Below are 15,550 nucleotides of genomic sequence, written 5' to 3' on the forward strand. Positions count from 1 at the left end.
TTGCAGATCTTAAAAAGTAATTTTCATTGAAAAAACTTACTAAACTTTGATAATTTATTTGAATCCTTTTTAATCTTTCCATTTGTTTAAAGGGACTAATAACAAAAGCTGGAATTACTGCTGCCAAGGCTTAGGAGTTTGATTCTGTAGGAAAACATCCTCTTCAAACCAATTCTGGCAGAACAACTTCCTGGCAGAGTTATGTTAGCCAAAGGTGGCAGTTCCATCAGGTGGTGTGTGCTTCACTAAGTGTGCATTGTGACTAGGATTTCATCAAGAACAGGGTCAAGATTTCCACAACCCATCTGGTTTCTTGGAAATGTGCACCAGCTATCCAACTGCATTAACAAAGTCCCTTTCTAGGTTTACAGCAGCTTCTGGGCATCTCACCTTAGATGAGGTGCTCATGTTTTGTTCTCAGGATGAAGTTCACATTCTTTATCTGGCCATGGCCTTACTGATCTGCTTTAGTGTTAGAAGGAAAACACACAGGTATTGCACATCAAGCTGTAATAGTCCATCCCAGTGTCAGGGAAAGACAGAAGTCACCTCTCCATGTTCTGGTGTCCCCAGCATTTTACCTGTTGTGTCAAAAGTGTCTATAAAATTTACTTCCCAACCTCAAAACCAATAGCAAGAGAAGAGAAAACTACACAAGATATTAATAGAGGAGAATTAATTTTGTGTGGAGTTGAGTGGGTGACAGGAAGTAATAAATTTGTTAGCTACACATCATTTAACAAAGAACTACATCAGAAGTTTCCACAGCACTTGGGAAGTGTTTGGGAAGCTTTTCTGCCAGCAGACACGGAGCAGAGAAGCTTCAGGAAAACACACAGACCAACAGAGAGGACTCAACTCCACTACACAGACAGCACCTCTCAGCACTGTGACCCCAGATCAGTCAGAAATGAGGAAGGGATGGTAAAGACAAAACTCAGGGCAGGGACAGTACTTGTAGAATTGACATCATGGCAACATGACCAATAATGTTACTTCCACACTGAATAAATACCCAGTCCTAGACTGCAAAACCAGATGCACAGTGTGTTCAGCACAGATACCATGGACCATGCTGCTCAATCAAGTGTCACCCCTGAGCAGGGCTGGCATACAATGCCTTGTGTTGCCCATTTCATTTATTCAGGCTGAAGCAGGCAGAGGCTCAAAAACCAGCTTTCAACATGCTTCCCAAATTCACATGCTGTAACCATTGAAACAAAGAGCCAAAATGAAATTCACAGCAAGCCCTGAACACTTCCCATGCCCTCACCTCAGGCTTCTGTCGATTGCTCTTGTGTAGAAGAAAGTTTCTATAAGGGATGTTCTAAAGCACAATAGTAAAACAACACAACAGACTTATATCACAGTGCATCAGAGATGATATTATTATTCTATATGAGGAGAGCAGTCAAAGATCTGAATCTACAATGAAAAAAATTCTCACTACTGCATAAATAATATAATCCAACTGGGAAAATGAATCAAGTCTTCTGCATACAGCACTTTGTAGCTCTACTCCATCCCAGCTCTCAAGCTACACTACAAGGTGAACAGTGCCCCACACATGCTGCCTGTCCCACTCAAAAACAGCTTGAGCAGGGACCAAGCACCAGGATACACAGTCATAATGCAGAAAACTCCAGAATAAGTCAAATCCACTGGCAATTGGATAAAATATTGCAAAAACAAAACCTGAAGCAGTTAAGCCTTATGAAAGGAGCAAGAGTTTGGACTTTGCAGACTGTTGCTATTAAATACTCACAGAATTTTCTTCATCCTCTTGATCGAGTTCACGCTGTTGTGCCTCTTGGCGTTTCAGCTTGATGTCCATGGCTTCGTTAATCAGGTCCCGCAGAATTGACACTCCTTTGGCACTTTTAACAAATGGATGCTGAGAAATAGTTTAAAAACAAGTAAGTACTGCATCCAAAGCAGGACAGACAGGATATACAGTTCCTAAGGCCTACTCTAAATCAAATTAAGGTTTAACTGGGAACATTACTAAAATGAAGATCCAGTTCTTCTGTTTGGCACAGGAGGGAGACCTTCCACCCTCCTAACAAGATCAAGTTCCAAGGGCACAACTGATGTGAGACCTTGGGCTCATTCACCTCCCACAGCTCTTTCCTTAGCTTAGCTGTCAAGAACCAATTACACAGACCATTACCACGCCTGGAACATTCTGAGCAACCACTTACATTTAGCCTGCCCTGTTTTGTGTTTTAAGAGGCAGTTTCTTGGCAGTGCTGGTGGGAATTTGAAAGTAAAACAACAAATCAAAACCAGCAAACCAACAACAAATCTGAAAGCCAAAACAACAAAAAACAACCCAGAGAAGACAAAGGAAGCTGAAGTCAGACTGGGTCTTAGAGAAGAACCGAAAAGTTGAAGTTGAGTGTGAGATTTCTTAAGAGTTATTAAAAAGTAAAATCTATAGTGAGCAGGAGCAGCAAGAAACAAAACCAACATCTCAAGAGCTGCACAGCACAGCCTACCCTGGGCAAGCCTCCCCCAGAGCTTATGTTCTCCTAAGAGAAGGCAGACCTGCAGCAGCTGTGTTGCAGTGGCTCGCTGCTCCGGGCTCTTCACAAGACACTGCTTCACAAAGTCTGTAAAATTGTCTGACCAGAGCTCTGGCTTCCTGAATGTTGGAGGTGGATTGGTGGGAATCATGAAAATTGCCTGAAAGCAGAGGAATAGTTCAGATTTCCACAGCAAAGCTTAAAACCAACAATTCAGCATAAATACACCCCAACACATGCTGGTACTAAAGAACAGTGGACTTTTCAAGGTGCTGCCTCTAAGGAGTTTGTGCCAATATTATACACAAATCTGCTCACAGGGATCCAGCAGGAAAACAGATTTTCCTCACTAAATGCTCACACCTGGCTGAGCCATTATGTGACCCAAAAGTGTGAATCTGACATTTTTCAGTCTTTAAAATTTGTGCTTGCATGAAAAAAAAGAAAAATATCCACTCTGGATAATCAAGCTGAAAATATTCTTCACATCCAACACAGAGTGTCAGCTATGTCTTAATAGAAGAGGATTGTGATTTTTTTCTATTCCCATGCAGATTCTTCTTGACAAAGACTTTTCATTTGACCAACAGTACAAAGAACTGACAGAAAAAAACTTGTTCTGTACTTTAAAAACAAGACTGCATGCTGATACGTGATTCAGCCAGCTATGACATCAAACCTTATCCATACAGTAATACATTTAAGGCCACAGTCCTTACCCTCATGGGATGAATATCTGCATATGGTGGCTTTCCTTCAGCCATTTCTATTGCAGTGATTCCTAGGGACCAGATGTCTGCCACACAATTATACCCAATTTCCTGAATCACTTCTGGAGCCATCCAAAATGGGGTCCCTATGACTGTGTTCCTCTTTGCCATGGTGTCCTGAGGAAAGGAGGATAAAGATCCTGTATTAGCCACAAACAGTCATTAATGAATTATCACCCTCATTATCTTCCACGCATGCAGATTATTAGACTCAGAAAGATTAGGATACAGAAGTCTGAAAAGAACAATTAAAATGTGCTCACAGAACTTAAAAGTATCCTAAAAAAAGCAGCAAATGCTGTTGCAAACCATTACTTAGTTGTAACAGCTTCCACAGAGAAAGATCTCTCATCTGCTGCTGGTTTAGCATCTCATGTTGATGCAAAGTGCTAAAAACCAATTATAAACAATTTATCAAGCTCCACAATCCCACCACACTCACACTTAGGTTAAAAAGATAAACTGAAAAGTACACAGCCACCCTGCTTTTACTTACTGTAAGCTGTCCTGCCACTCCAAAATCAGCAAGTTTAGCATGTCCCTCTGTATTTAGCAATATATTTCCAGCTTTGATGTCCCTGTGTATTTTCCTCATAAAATGCAGGTACTCGAGTCCTTTCAGCGTGGATTGCACTATTGTAGCAATTTCCTCCTCTGTGAGCTGAAGAAGAGAAGAGTTACTGCCAACAGACCAGTGGCTGAGACACAGCACTGTCGTGCTTTGGTCTGTATTTTACTGAGATTCACTAATTGCCACGTAATTGCCTTCACTAAAGGTTGCCATACCAAGGGGAATTAGTGATGTTCAGCATTATATAGCAGGATTAGATCACAACCAGCATACATATACACAATGCCACACTTCACATGCCATAACCCTTTCTCAACTAGTAATTCTTATCCTGCAGTAAACAAAGTAAGGCAAAGTAGGGTCTTACTTGGAATCAGTCTGGGTTTTCAGGAAAGCAAACATATCAAAACCTGCTCCACCAATTAAATTATCCAGATAAGCAAAACTCTATGTAATCACTTTTCTCTTTTTCAGAGGAACAAAGCATCTGCATCTCAAGTTATGGCCAGTGGTTGTGTCAGGTACTGAACACTGAGAATTATGCCCTAACTACTCAGCTTCCTTGAGCTGCTGGACACCCATATTCCCATCCAAAAACTCAAAGGAGGAAGGACGTACAGTTTTATTTCGTAATCGAATAATGTCAGACACAGATCCAGCGCCGCAGTATTCCATGACTATCCACAGGTCTGTGTTCTTAAAATAGCTGCCATAATATTTCACCACATGAGGACTATGAAAAAAGAAGGATAAAACAAAGGCTCAACCACCAGTATCCAGCACCACTGAATAAGCACAATACACTGCAGAGACCCTAAGGGTTTTAGAAACTCAGTGCTGAAGTGCCACTGAAACCAAGATCAGAAGTATTCCAGAACACCCTGAATTCTGCACAGGGCTCCCCAATCCTGCCAAGCCTGTTCCCACAGCAGGGCTCATATGACCTATGTAAGTCACTCCAGGGAGCTAAACTGTCCAACAAATCCCAGGAAACAGGGAGTGATTAGCCTTCAGTCTGGTTCAGCTCCCTGAACCAGGTTACAGCAGGGTCAGTGCTGGGGCAGGACAAGGAGTGGGAATCAGGCCACAGCAGTCCCTGGTAAACCTTTGCAAACCAAGGGAAACATTAAATAAAGCCCACAATTTGCTGGAAAATAGCTGTCATGCTCATTAAGACAAATGTTCCCCCACTACCACATGAACTTACTTATCTCTTCAATTTAGTCCAGGATATATTCTAGGATCTCAGTACCACCTAAGACTCTGTCTCAGTCAGCTATCTGACTGCCCACAAAGCAAACAACCTACTAAAGTACACTGTTCAAAAAAACCACATGTCCTCTGGAAAAGGTAAAGGTGAAACTAACAGAAAGACTGTCCCTGAATTGATGGGAATGGAGCTAAGGAAAAGTGTGTTTAATCTATTCTCTGCTGAACATTTTCTACTGAAAATATTTTAAAACCAGCAAGTCAGTCACTCTGCACAGTGTCCCTTAATGCTTGCACAGAAAATGTGATGCTCCAGTGATTCACTCCCTCTGCTGTTCACAACTGTAAGGTCTCACTTTAGGCCTTGCAATACTAATATTTAATTTAAGAGAAAGCAGTAATGCATTTCAAGCTACGCAGCACGGCTTTTTCAGGAACAGTTTGTGTTCAAGGTAGACTCTGCTGCCTGCCCCTAAGTCATCTTCATTTAACTGCAGTGAGAGTGGAATGCAGTAGAGTCAGTGACTGGGACCACAGTTTTATACTGTTCATGTAATTTATTTTAAATTACTTTCCATGCAGGAAGTCCTTCAAAGTAGCATTTCCTAAGGCCAGATTCATAAAACCAGAAGAAACAAGTGTATTTTAAACCTTCAGCTGTGGATTTTGAGAGGGTCCTCCCTACCCACAAGCTCTTCACTGGCTAAGTCACTGCAGCACCTTTTGCTATAAAAGCATGCACAAAGAGGGACAACCATCAGCCCACAGAGCTGCCAGCAGGTTCTTCTGGGGATGCTGAGACCAGCAGACAGCCTGTACTGCAGCAGAGCCTGCCCAGGCAGAGCAGGAGCAGGAAGGACAGTCCTGCCACCCGAGCAGGTCACAGCACCGAGGCTGCACACACGCAAGAGCAGTCATGCATTAGTGGCTCTCATCTGGGTGCCTTTTAAAAAAGAAACAAAAAACCCCTCCCAACAGCTTTCTACACCTTTCTGGGAAGGCAGCAGCCCTGGGAGCTGCTGTTCAGCACACAACCAAGCTCCCACTGTCCAAGAAGTGACAGTGCCTGGCAGAAGGGCAGTGACACGCTCGGCTCGGGGCTGGCAGCGAGTGCAGGGTTACTCCACTCAGCTCAGAGCTCTCTCTTGCTGCAAGCCACATTTCTGCTGTCTTACCTCTGAACTACCCAAATGGTCAGCTAAGGTGACTCAGATGATACAAGGTAACTTGATGGTACAAGTCCAGCCTTTTAAAAAATATTTAAGGCAACATCAGGGCTTTTATTTGATTAAATGCCAGGTCACAGGTGATGCTTTTCCTTGCAGCCCAATAAAGGGTTTTGCAGTGCACACTCACCTGTCACATTGCTGCATTATGGATATTTCCTTTATGATCTCTTGCAGGTCAGATTCCACAGGAACTTGTTTAATTGCAACAACTTGACCCGTTTCTTTATGGATGGCTTTGAATACGCTGCCATAAGAACTAAAACACAAAACATTAAACAAACATTGAATATAAAAATGCAAATGTTAAGGCTTTGCTTTTTGTGAGTGTGACCATCAGGTAAAACATTAACTATCCTTTTTAAAAAAAAATTTTATATTTTAATGTAAATAACCAGCCCAGTAACTTCTAAACACTGTAATACAAATAAATCAGCTCACTGAGACAGTGAGGGAAGAGCACACCACAGCTTTGGAATTTTGGCCTTTTGCACAAATTCAACAACTAAAATTCTCTTTTTCCAGCACAGAGTACAAGCTGAGCATCAGTATGAACTACAACTCTGGTCAGAGAGGTTTGCTTTTCCCTGTCAGATATTATCATTCTTATTTCCAGTTTCTTTACTTACAGCAGCCAGGCAGATTTACAACTCAGTCTTTTCAAATGAACTGCTTAAGGCAGTGAACATGTCACTCCTGGAGTATTCCCATGCTGCTCTGCCTCACCAAAGGGCACAGTGCCACTCAAGTTCACTTCCACCAAGCAAATCTGCCACAAGAAGTACCAGGGATGAACTACAAAATGCCTTGAGTTCCCACAGAGCTCTACCAACTCCAGGCTGACATTTGTCAAGAACTTTTTAACTACTCCTGACCCATAACCTGCTATTTGGATTAAGATACTTCACTCTTGGGAAACAAATTCTTTATTCTGTTATTAACCAAACACTGTCACTATGTTGGTAGCTACATTTCAGAAATGGGGCCATGACAAAAGTGAAGCAGCAGAGTCCACTGAACACACCTCTGTTACACAGATGTGTTCCTAGAAAAATGTGCAACACATACCCTTCTCCAAGCTTCTCCAGGACATCAAACACTTCTTCAGGTTGCTTGGTTAAACTGTCTTCATCTAACTTCTTCAGCTGCCTGTAGGGAAGAAGAGAGAAATCATTATATTTATTATATATATATATATAAATATATAAAAATATATTATATTTAATTTGGCAATTTGGGCTCTGCTGAAACAGAAGAATAAATAGCACCACTTAAACATACAAAAGGTTTGGCATGAAGTAAATTGATTAAGAAGTAAGTTTATTTCACCTGATGAGGAGGCTGAATATTAGCAGCATCCAATAGCAAAAAAGGACTGGGAATTACAAAGAACAGAACGTGAGCAGGCACACAAATTTACAGCTCCTCTTGGCAGAAGTCACTTTCAGGATCTATATACTGGTGGTCACATCTCAGCGTGGCAGATGAAACCACTGAACATGTCTTCTAAATTTCAATATCTGGAATAGAAGGATACCTACCAAGGCCATAAAAAGGGGAATATTATCTTCCCTGATGCTCAGAGTATGTGTGGAATACATTTATTGGGAGGCAAGGGCAATACTGCTCTCACATGTACATTTTTAACATCAAAACTTCAGCTCTTAACTTCATGGGCCTGGACATATACCAGGAAAATTCTATCAGGAAAAAGGAGACAGTATCTGACTCTCAGGATCTCAATGCCATCCCTGTTAAATGTATTGCTAATAAGAGTCAGCTGAAATAACTTCCAGGAATAAAAACCTGCCATGTGCTGTGATTCTTCACGTGGCCCCCTTTCCCCCAGTACAGCTTTTAGGGAGATCCCATATACAAAGCAACAAAAAGATCAATCATATTTGTTTGATCCTACACTGGAGAACTGTTCACCAAACCTCCTGAAACAGCTAAGGACTACATAACAAAAAGGTCTGAAAACAGTATTTTATTGTCAGTGGTAAGAGTATCCAGCAGCCCACAAACAAGTGCCCTTTCATTTTCACATGAACTAAAAAAAAATCTGAAACAACAATAAACAAAAACCGGCCAACAAAACTCCCTCCAAGCTCCCTAAACCAGCTCATACAAGTTTTTTAAACACAGAAACTTAAGAGCCTCAAAGTTTTTAGCACTGCCTGGTGTTTAAAGTAAAACACACGTAGCTGCATGCAACTGCAAATTACTCCTGAAAGCTTTTACAGCTGCTGCTAAAGATCAAGACTCCAGTCACAGGAATACTAATTTTTTATACTAAATATATTACTTATTTCCCCAATTTCTTTAGAAACAGAGAAAAAAACCATTCATTGACCCCTGGCTATTATGTTTATGTACAAAAGCCACACGGGAGGAGCAGCTCACGCATGGAGCACATACAATGGCTTCCTGAAGCAGAGGAAACATTATATAGAAGCAGACTCAGGAAGTGGTGAAATACTGAAAGTGGCTGCTAGCTTCCCTGCTCAGATAAGCATTCAACAGAATTTACTTGTCCCTGTGAAAACAGAGAGGGAAGAATAGGTGGGAAAAGGAGAAAAGCAAGTAATACATGCACCAGGAAACACATAAGCCACCATTTCCAAGGAGCCCAAAAAGTGGCGACGCAAGAGGCAGACCCTTCTTGTTAAAGTTGCGGCCTAAATTCTACTAGCATAAAAGGAAAAAAAAAAAAAAAAGGAATTTCATATACCCAAACACAATAACCAGACAACTTCTGTGCTTGCAGCAAACAGCCTAATTTCTGCTACAGACCAGGAGCCCGATTACTTTGCATTGTCCTGTTCCATCGAGTGCACTCGCTGCTGACACACTGCCGTTCTCGTGGATGTTTATAGCACACAGATGTAACAGCAACACAAACCCAACCTCACCTCTGTTGTTATTCAGATCTAATCTTAATCACCTGCCCCGTAAACACTGGCATGAGCAATTATAAAATAAAACCAAGGTTGTTTTGTTGTTTTTTTTTTTAAACAGAATATACATCACTGTTTAACCAAACGGGTCAATACCACTGGGGACCAGCTCCAGCAGCTTCCTTTGTTCGCTGCCGAAGCGTTCCCCGGGCCGCAGCTGCGAGCCGCTGATAGCGCTCGGACACGGCCACTTCATTCCGTCTGCCGCCGACTCCAGCGCTGCCCGCAGCCCCGGCCCGGCAGCCCGAGATAGCGGAGTCCCGGCTCCGTGCGGGGGTGGCCCCGAAAGCCCCGAGAGTCCGGGCTCGGCGTGTTCGGTGTTCCCGGTGTCCCCGGTGTGTTCGCTGTGCCCGGTGTCCCCGGGACGGCGGCAGTGCCAGGGCTGGGCACCGCGCTCAGACACGGCACCGCGGGCACAGACCCGCACAAAACTCACCCAAGGAGGGATGAGACGGGATAACAAGTGCTCGGGGCTTTGTCGCCGCACTGTCACGGGCCAGCACACCTCGTACAGCCGCGGTAGCGGTGGGAGCTCCCGCAGCAGCGCAGGCAGCCTTGTCCCCAGCGCCGCAGCTCAAGCCGTCTTTCCCCACCTGAGCGCGGAGCTGTCCCAGCAGGGACCTGCGGGCACTGCCCGGTGCCACTGCTGCCCCCGGCCCCACGGCTCCGGGCAGCGGCAGCGCCCCGGAGAACCGAGGGGGCCGGAGCTCGGCGCGCCCGCGGCCCCGCTCCCGACCCCGCGCTCACAACGAGACGGGCGGGCAGGGCCGGAGCATCCCCGGTCCCGGCAGGGACACACCCCGCTCTTACCGGCGCGGGTTCCGCAGCTGCACCGTCTCCATGGCGGTCAGTCGGCGAGCCGGGCCGGTCCCTCACTGCTCCATGGCACCGCTCCGCCGCCGCTTCCGCCCGCCGCCGGATGCCAGCGGGGAGCGCCCGCCCCGGCCCGGCGGGAGGGGCGCGGCTTCCCGGGCGCGGCGGCAGCGGCGCGATGGCCGCGTCCCCCGGTGCGCTGCGCCGGGCCGGCAACGAGGAGTTCCGCCGCGGGCAGTACGGCCCGGCCGCCGAGCTCTACTCGCGGGCGCTGGCACAGCTGGAAGCCGCAGGTAGGGCACGACCCGGGGCGGGCGAGCGGGCGGGGGCACCCCTGTGAATCGCGGCTGAATCGCGGCTGTCCCGCAGGGGATGCCGCCGCCGAGGAGCGCAGCGTGCTGCTGGCCAACCGCGCCGCCTGCTACCTCAAGGACGGTGCCTGCAGCCTGTGCGTGGCCGACTGCAGCAGGTGAGCGGCGGCGGGGCCGGGGACAGCCGGCGGGGCCGGAGGGAGCGCTCGGCCCTTGCCCCGGCTCGGCTGAGGCGGCCGCAGCCCCGGGGAGCGCGGGCTCACGGCGCCCCGGCGCTCTCCCCTCCGCCGCAGCGCCCTCGAGCTCGTCCCCTTCGGCATCAAGCCCCTCCTGCGGCGGGCAGCGGCGTACGAGGCTCTGGAGAGGTACTCGCTGGCCTATGTGGACTACAAGACGGCGCTGCAGGTGGACTGCTCCGTCCAGGCCGCGCACGACGGAGTCAACAGGTGAGGAGCGCGGGGGGAGCAGGGAAAGGCTCGGGAATGCGGCTGGTGGGTGCTGCTGCTCGGACCCTGCTCCCTCCTGCTGCCCTGGCAGCACCAAGCTGGATCCCAGGCACACGAGGGAAGCAAGACCTGGACATGCTCCCTGTGCCTGCTAGTGCCCATAGCCCCTTTCAAGGTGCTGGTCGAGGTCTAGGAATAATTTCTGTGGGGCTATTTTTGCTTTGCTCAGTGTCTGGTTTAAAGGAAATAATCAACTGAAGTTCAGTAGCCTATCCTTTAAGTCTCCCTATGTTTACTGTGTTTACAGGTTGCTATAGTCCTGTTCTCTTTCTGGTGCCCTCTGCTTTGCTTCATGGCATGCCAGACCAAGGCGTGAAATGCATGTCTCTTGCTCACCTGAGCAGTCACAGCCCCAGCCCGTGTCCTGTTGTATTTTTAGCCCTGCTGGTGTGAAGATCATCTTTTTGCAAATGTCCTGTCTGTAGTATGAACCTAGCTGAGATGCATGTAAAAAAATCAGCAGACAGAGAGATGTTGTTCTTAATGCACAAGCCAGGTTAAAAGTGGCCCTGCTGGCTACTGCGTGGCCCATCCAGCCAGGAGCCGGGGTGACCGGGAGCTGTCTCTTCCAGGATGACTAAAGCCCTGCTGGAGAAAGATGGTGTGAACTGGCGTCAGAAGCTCCCACCAATCCCCACAGTGCCTGTTTCTGCCCAGACGAGGTGGAGCGTTCCTTCTGCCCAGGCCCCTGGGGCAAGCACTCCTCCTGCAACTGCACCACAGGGAGAGCGAGGTGGGAACAAGCCCTTGGGCTGGGCAGAGAACCCTGTAGCTCCCAAGGGTGCTGAACAGCTGCCACACCTGCTTGGTGTGTCTGCAGCCAGGACTGAGGCCTGGAGAACCAGGCCTGGTTCTGACACAGACTTTTTGGTTGATTCTGCTTCCTTTGATGTCTCTGTGTCTTTGCCTTTGGTACAGGGATATTTGTTTTCTGTTAGGCTGTGGTATTCTTGTTGGTTTTATAGTTCTGTATCCTTTCACACCATTTCTAGACGAGACTGCTACTGGCATGGAGAGAGCTAAAATGCTTAAGGAAGAAGGAAATGAATTTGTAAAGAAAGGAAACCATAAAAAAGCAGTTGAGAAGTACAGTGAGAGTTTAAAGCTCAACAAGGAATGTGCAACTTACACCAACAGGTACTGTTCAGCTCTTTACCCAACTATTTCTTGGCCCTGTATAAAAGCCACAGTGGTACTTCCTGGCAGAACTGTTTAATGTTTGCTTTCAAACTAATGAATGAAACAAAACCACCCCATCAGGTTCACCCTAAGTGCAACCTCCCCTGTTATGTTACGTTCTTTGATCAGGTCCTAGAGAACCCCTTGGAGACACTCCCCTTGGGCTGCTAAGGGATTTCTCCCTTGACTGCTTTGTCTGACAGGACAAGGGTATGTTGAGTGGTCCCTGCTCTCCTACCAGCCACAAACTGCAGACTGTTGTTCTTAAACACTCCAAGTAGTCCTAGGGCAGTTGCAGCTGCACTGGCAGAGGCAGGAACCTGCATCCTTGAAGTGCAAGTGCGGGTTCTTTAGCTCTAGAATAGGTTGCTCTAAGTATCTTCCTTTTTGTTTCTTTGAAAAAACATTTCCTTTCTTTCCTCCCTGTAAATGAAACAAGCTTGAGCTCAAGAGGATGACATAACACACAAGGATGGTTTTGGAGTCCAGCTTTGTGCTGCACTGGCACTGCTCTGTGTGTTGCAGCAGTAGATGCTGCTTTCAGGGCTCTAAGCAGGTGTGTGTGTTGCAGAGCTCTCTGTTACCTGACCCTGAAGCAATACAAGGAAGCAGCACAGGACTGCACTGAAGCTCTGAAGTTAGATCCTAAGAATGTTAAGGCACTCTACAGGCGTGCTCAAGCATTTAAAGAACTGAAGGTAAGTCAGGAGTTCATCAAGGGCTTTAGGCTAGGACTAGATGGCTGTTGATGCATGATCAGAGCCAGAGCTATCCATTAGGGCTTGTTGCTGTGCTAGACAACATCTCCCATTAGACCTTTAAGGACTAAGAGTCAGACATCACACTTTGAATCCCAGGAGTTTGTCAGCATCAGGTCCTGTTTCTAGAGATGCTGAAGGCAACTGCTTTCCACAGAATACGCTGAGTTGGAAAGGGCCCACAGGGATCCTCAAGTCCAACTCCTCACCCTGCACAGCACCACCCCCAGCAATGACACCCTGGCCTGAGAGTGTTGTCCAAACACTTCTTGGACTCTGTCACACTTGGTGCTGTGACCACAGCCCTGTGGAGCCTGTTCCACTGCCCACCCACCCACTGCCCAACCACCTTTTCCTAATACTCAACCCTAACCTCACCCAACTTTAGGCCATTCCTGCAGATCCTGTCCCTGGTCACCACAAACACCAGTGCTGTGTTGAGCTTTATCTTTCTGTCTCATGGGAAGTTCTGGAGTCAGTACATATTGCATTGGTGTTGGACTCAGAACCCACTTGAGTGGTGGAATTATCTTCTCAGCCCTAGTTTGACCATGTTTTAGAGCAGCTACATCAATGCCAGTGCTTGAACAGTTAGAGAGGTAGTCACAGGCTTAATTGTGCTGTCTTTGCCTCTCTTGCTGGTAGCTGCCTTTTTAATGTGCTAACCCTTAAAAAATACTCTCTTTCTAGGATTACAAATCAAGTATTGCTGACATCAAGAGCTTGTTGAAAACTGAACCAAAGAACACAGCTGCACTGAGATTACTGCAAGAACTGAACAGAGCCTAGGGTAACCAAGCAACAAGGAAAGCTTTCTTTTCCACTGCAGAGGAAAGCCTTCTTCCTTCTGCTGTTGATACAGGGACCAGTCGAGGCAGGATTGGTGTTGAAATCTATCTTCCAGTGCTGTTGAGATCTAAGAAGTTCTTTACCAGCACAATGATTGCTAAGACATAATCTGTATCAAACTCTATTAAGCTGGCTCTATGATCATGCATAGTTTTAATGCCCCTCCCCAAGAGGCATTTAGGTTAATTTTCCTGGTTGAAGTCAACTTGCCTTTAACTGTTGGCCTCAGGGACTCTTTACATGTTGGCTAAGATGCACAGGAAGTGGCTGTTCCTGTCTGAAGAGCTACAGAGGGGTTTTAGTCCTTATTCAGGTGACAGTTTTGCTGCATTTGTGCTGCTATTACTAAAAGAAAGTCGCTGCAAGAACTGCTGTAGTTGCCAGAGCACCACAGACCCTTCTTGTGACAGGGGCACAGTTACTTGCACAGGGCCAAGCTTGTTCCCTCTCCTCCTTGATGCCTGCTGGCCCTCAGCTGGGTTCTGCTGCTTTGTGTGGTTGGGCAAATGTTTACAGTTGCAGCTTTCTTTAATTATTCTGCACATTTAAGAAAACAGCAGCAAGTTAAGCCTGCCTTGTTACACTGTGCACTGTTCTTTGACATTCTGGGTGCTTGGGAATTTTGCAAAGTTTTTTTGTCTTTTTTTTTTTAAGGAAACCACTTTAGCTCCTCTGTGCCTTTTGGAGCAGTTGCTGTGGGGTGTTACAGGGAGGAAAATATGCAGTAACACCCCAGCTGAGGTCTGGCTTACTACTTCAATGCATGTTTTAAATTTCTCTGATCTGGTATTGATGGCACTGATTTTAAATGGTAGAGAAAGAGATTCTTGGAGTTACTTTGTGAACTGTTAAAACCCATTCTCATTAAAGCCATGTTTATTTTCACTCTAGGACTGTGTTTTTTATGATGGATGGAATAGGGGAAGTGGAACACTTGTTTAACCACCTCATACTGTTCCCTCTGTTTGTCAGAGGACTTCAAGCATTGCACAGTGCCTTGCTCTTTTGGACAGTGACCCCAGCTCATAGTGGCCATTAGAGTTCAGAGAACTGGAAAGCCTGCAGCTCCAGGGACACTGGGCATGCCCAGGGATGCACAGCACTGCAGCAGGGTTTCCAACCATTGCTCAGCCTTGCACACTGCCTCAGCTGGGCTCATGTAAGATGCTGGGCTATGCTAGACCTGATCCAACTCATAATACAGACCAGGAGACAGAAGCTAACCCTTAGTCAGGGCTCAAAAATCTTTGTTTCCCACCTTGCCTCTCCCAGCAGTGTTTCAGGCAGGTAACCTGCTGAACTGAATTTAGAGAGCAATCTCTCTAATGCCATTGAAGACTTCTTACCTTAGCCTGACATTAAACAGCTTTTTGCAGGTCCCAGGGCTGTACTCTATCAGCTGTAATGGGCCAGGGCTTGGAACAAATCCTCCCTGAGGGGCACACGTTGCTCCATTCACTCCATTCCTGCTTCTAAGCATGGCAGGTCCATTGGTCCCACAGCCAGCCCCTGCCCAAGCTCCTAGCAGGTGTGAGGGATTTCAGGGAGGGGAACCACACAGCAGTACACAGATGAGCAAAGAAAGGTCACAGAATCCAGGAGTAGGACTGGCTGCACTTGATTAAGAGCTGTCCTTCTGGCAGCCCTGCTGTTCACTGAGTGGCAGATAGCTGCACTGTTCAACAGCAGCTCATTACAGCACCCCTAAGCAGCAGCAGTCACCTTCTCCTTCCCCTCAAAACAGCAGTTTTGTTTGTCCCTGATAGCAAAGATTTCCCCAGCAATAGCACCAGGTGGACAAAAGTCATGCACAGCCACAAGACACTACTGCAAGCTCAGGGTCACTTCTGCCCTGTCTCCCCTTCTGCTCCTGCTG

General features: G+C 46.7%; 2 protein-coding genes across 4 annotated transcripts in view; one reads left to right on the forward strand and one right to left on the reverse strand.

The window, feature by feature from the left end:
• Nucleotides 1–10,174, reverse strand: part of STK4 (serine/threonine kinase 4) — a 45,424-nt gene extending 35,250 nt beyond the window's left edge. For both annotated transcript variants that reach the window (XM_015647765.2, XM_033519103.1), the window contains exons 1-8: nucleotides 10,069–10,174; nucleotides 7,370–7,450; nucleotides 6,432–6,560; nucleotides 4,485–4,599; nucleotides 3,792–3,956; nucleotides 3,245–3,412; nucleotides 2,548–2,685; nucleotides 1,766–1,894 (exon numbers count right to left, since the gene is read on the reverse strand). In XM_015647765.2, coding sequence (XP_015503251.1) covers nucleotides 1,766–1,894; nucleotides 2,548–2,685; nucleotides 3,245–3,412; nucleotides 3,792–3,956; nucleotides 4,485–4,599; nucleotides 6,432–6,560; nucleotides 7,370–7,450; nucleotides 10,069–10,100 — 957 coding nt within the window. In that variant the 5' untranslated portion in view covers nucleotides 10,101–10,174. The remainder of the gene's footprint in view (nucleotides 1–1,765; nucleotides 1,895–2,547; nucleotides 2,686–3,244; nucleotides 3,413–3,791; nucleotides 3,957–4,484; nucleotides 4,600–6,431; nucleotides 6,561–7,369; nucleotides 7,451–10,068) is intronic.
• A 47-nt stretch (nucleotides 10,175–10,221) lies between these two features.
• On the forward strand, nucleotides 10,222–14,564 carry TOMM34 (translocase of outer mitochondrial membrane 34). 2 transcript variants are annotated; one of them, XM_015647090.1, is made up of 8 exons: nucleotides 10,222–10,364; nucleotides 10,441–10,540; nucleotides 10,676–10,828; nucleotides 11,461–11,621; nucleotides 11,881–12,025; nucleotides 12,639–12,765; nucleotides 13,516–13,615; nucleotides 14,329–14,564. In XM_015647090.1, exons 1-7 carry the CDS (start codon nucleotides 10,250–10,252, stop codon nucleotides 13,612–13,614), a joined length of 900 nt encoding a protein of 299 aa, XP_015502576.1. In that variant the 5' UTR covers nucleotides 10,222–10,249; the 3' UTR covers nucleotide 13,615; nucleotides 14,329–14,564. The 2 variants fall into 2 exon arrangements, with proteins under 2 accessions (XP_015502576.1, XP_015502575.1); XM_015647089.1 differs by having other exon boundaries at nucleotides 13,516–14,564.
• The last annotated feature ends 986 nt before the right edge of the window (nucleotides 14,565–15,550 follow it).

Source organism: Parus major, chromosome 20 (assembly GCF_001522545.3).
Source record: "Parus major isolate Abel chromosome 20, Parus_major1.1, whole genome shotgun sequence".
Taxonomy (NCBI): Eukaryota; Metazoa; Chordata; class Aves; order Passeriformes; family Paridae; genus Parus; species Parus major.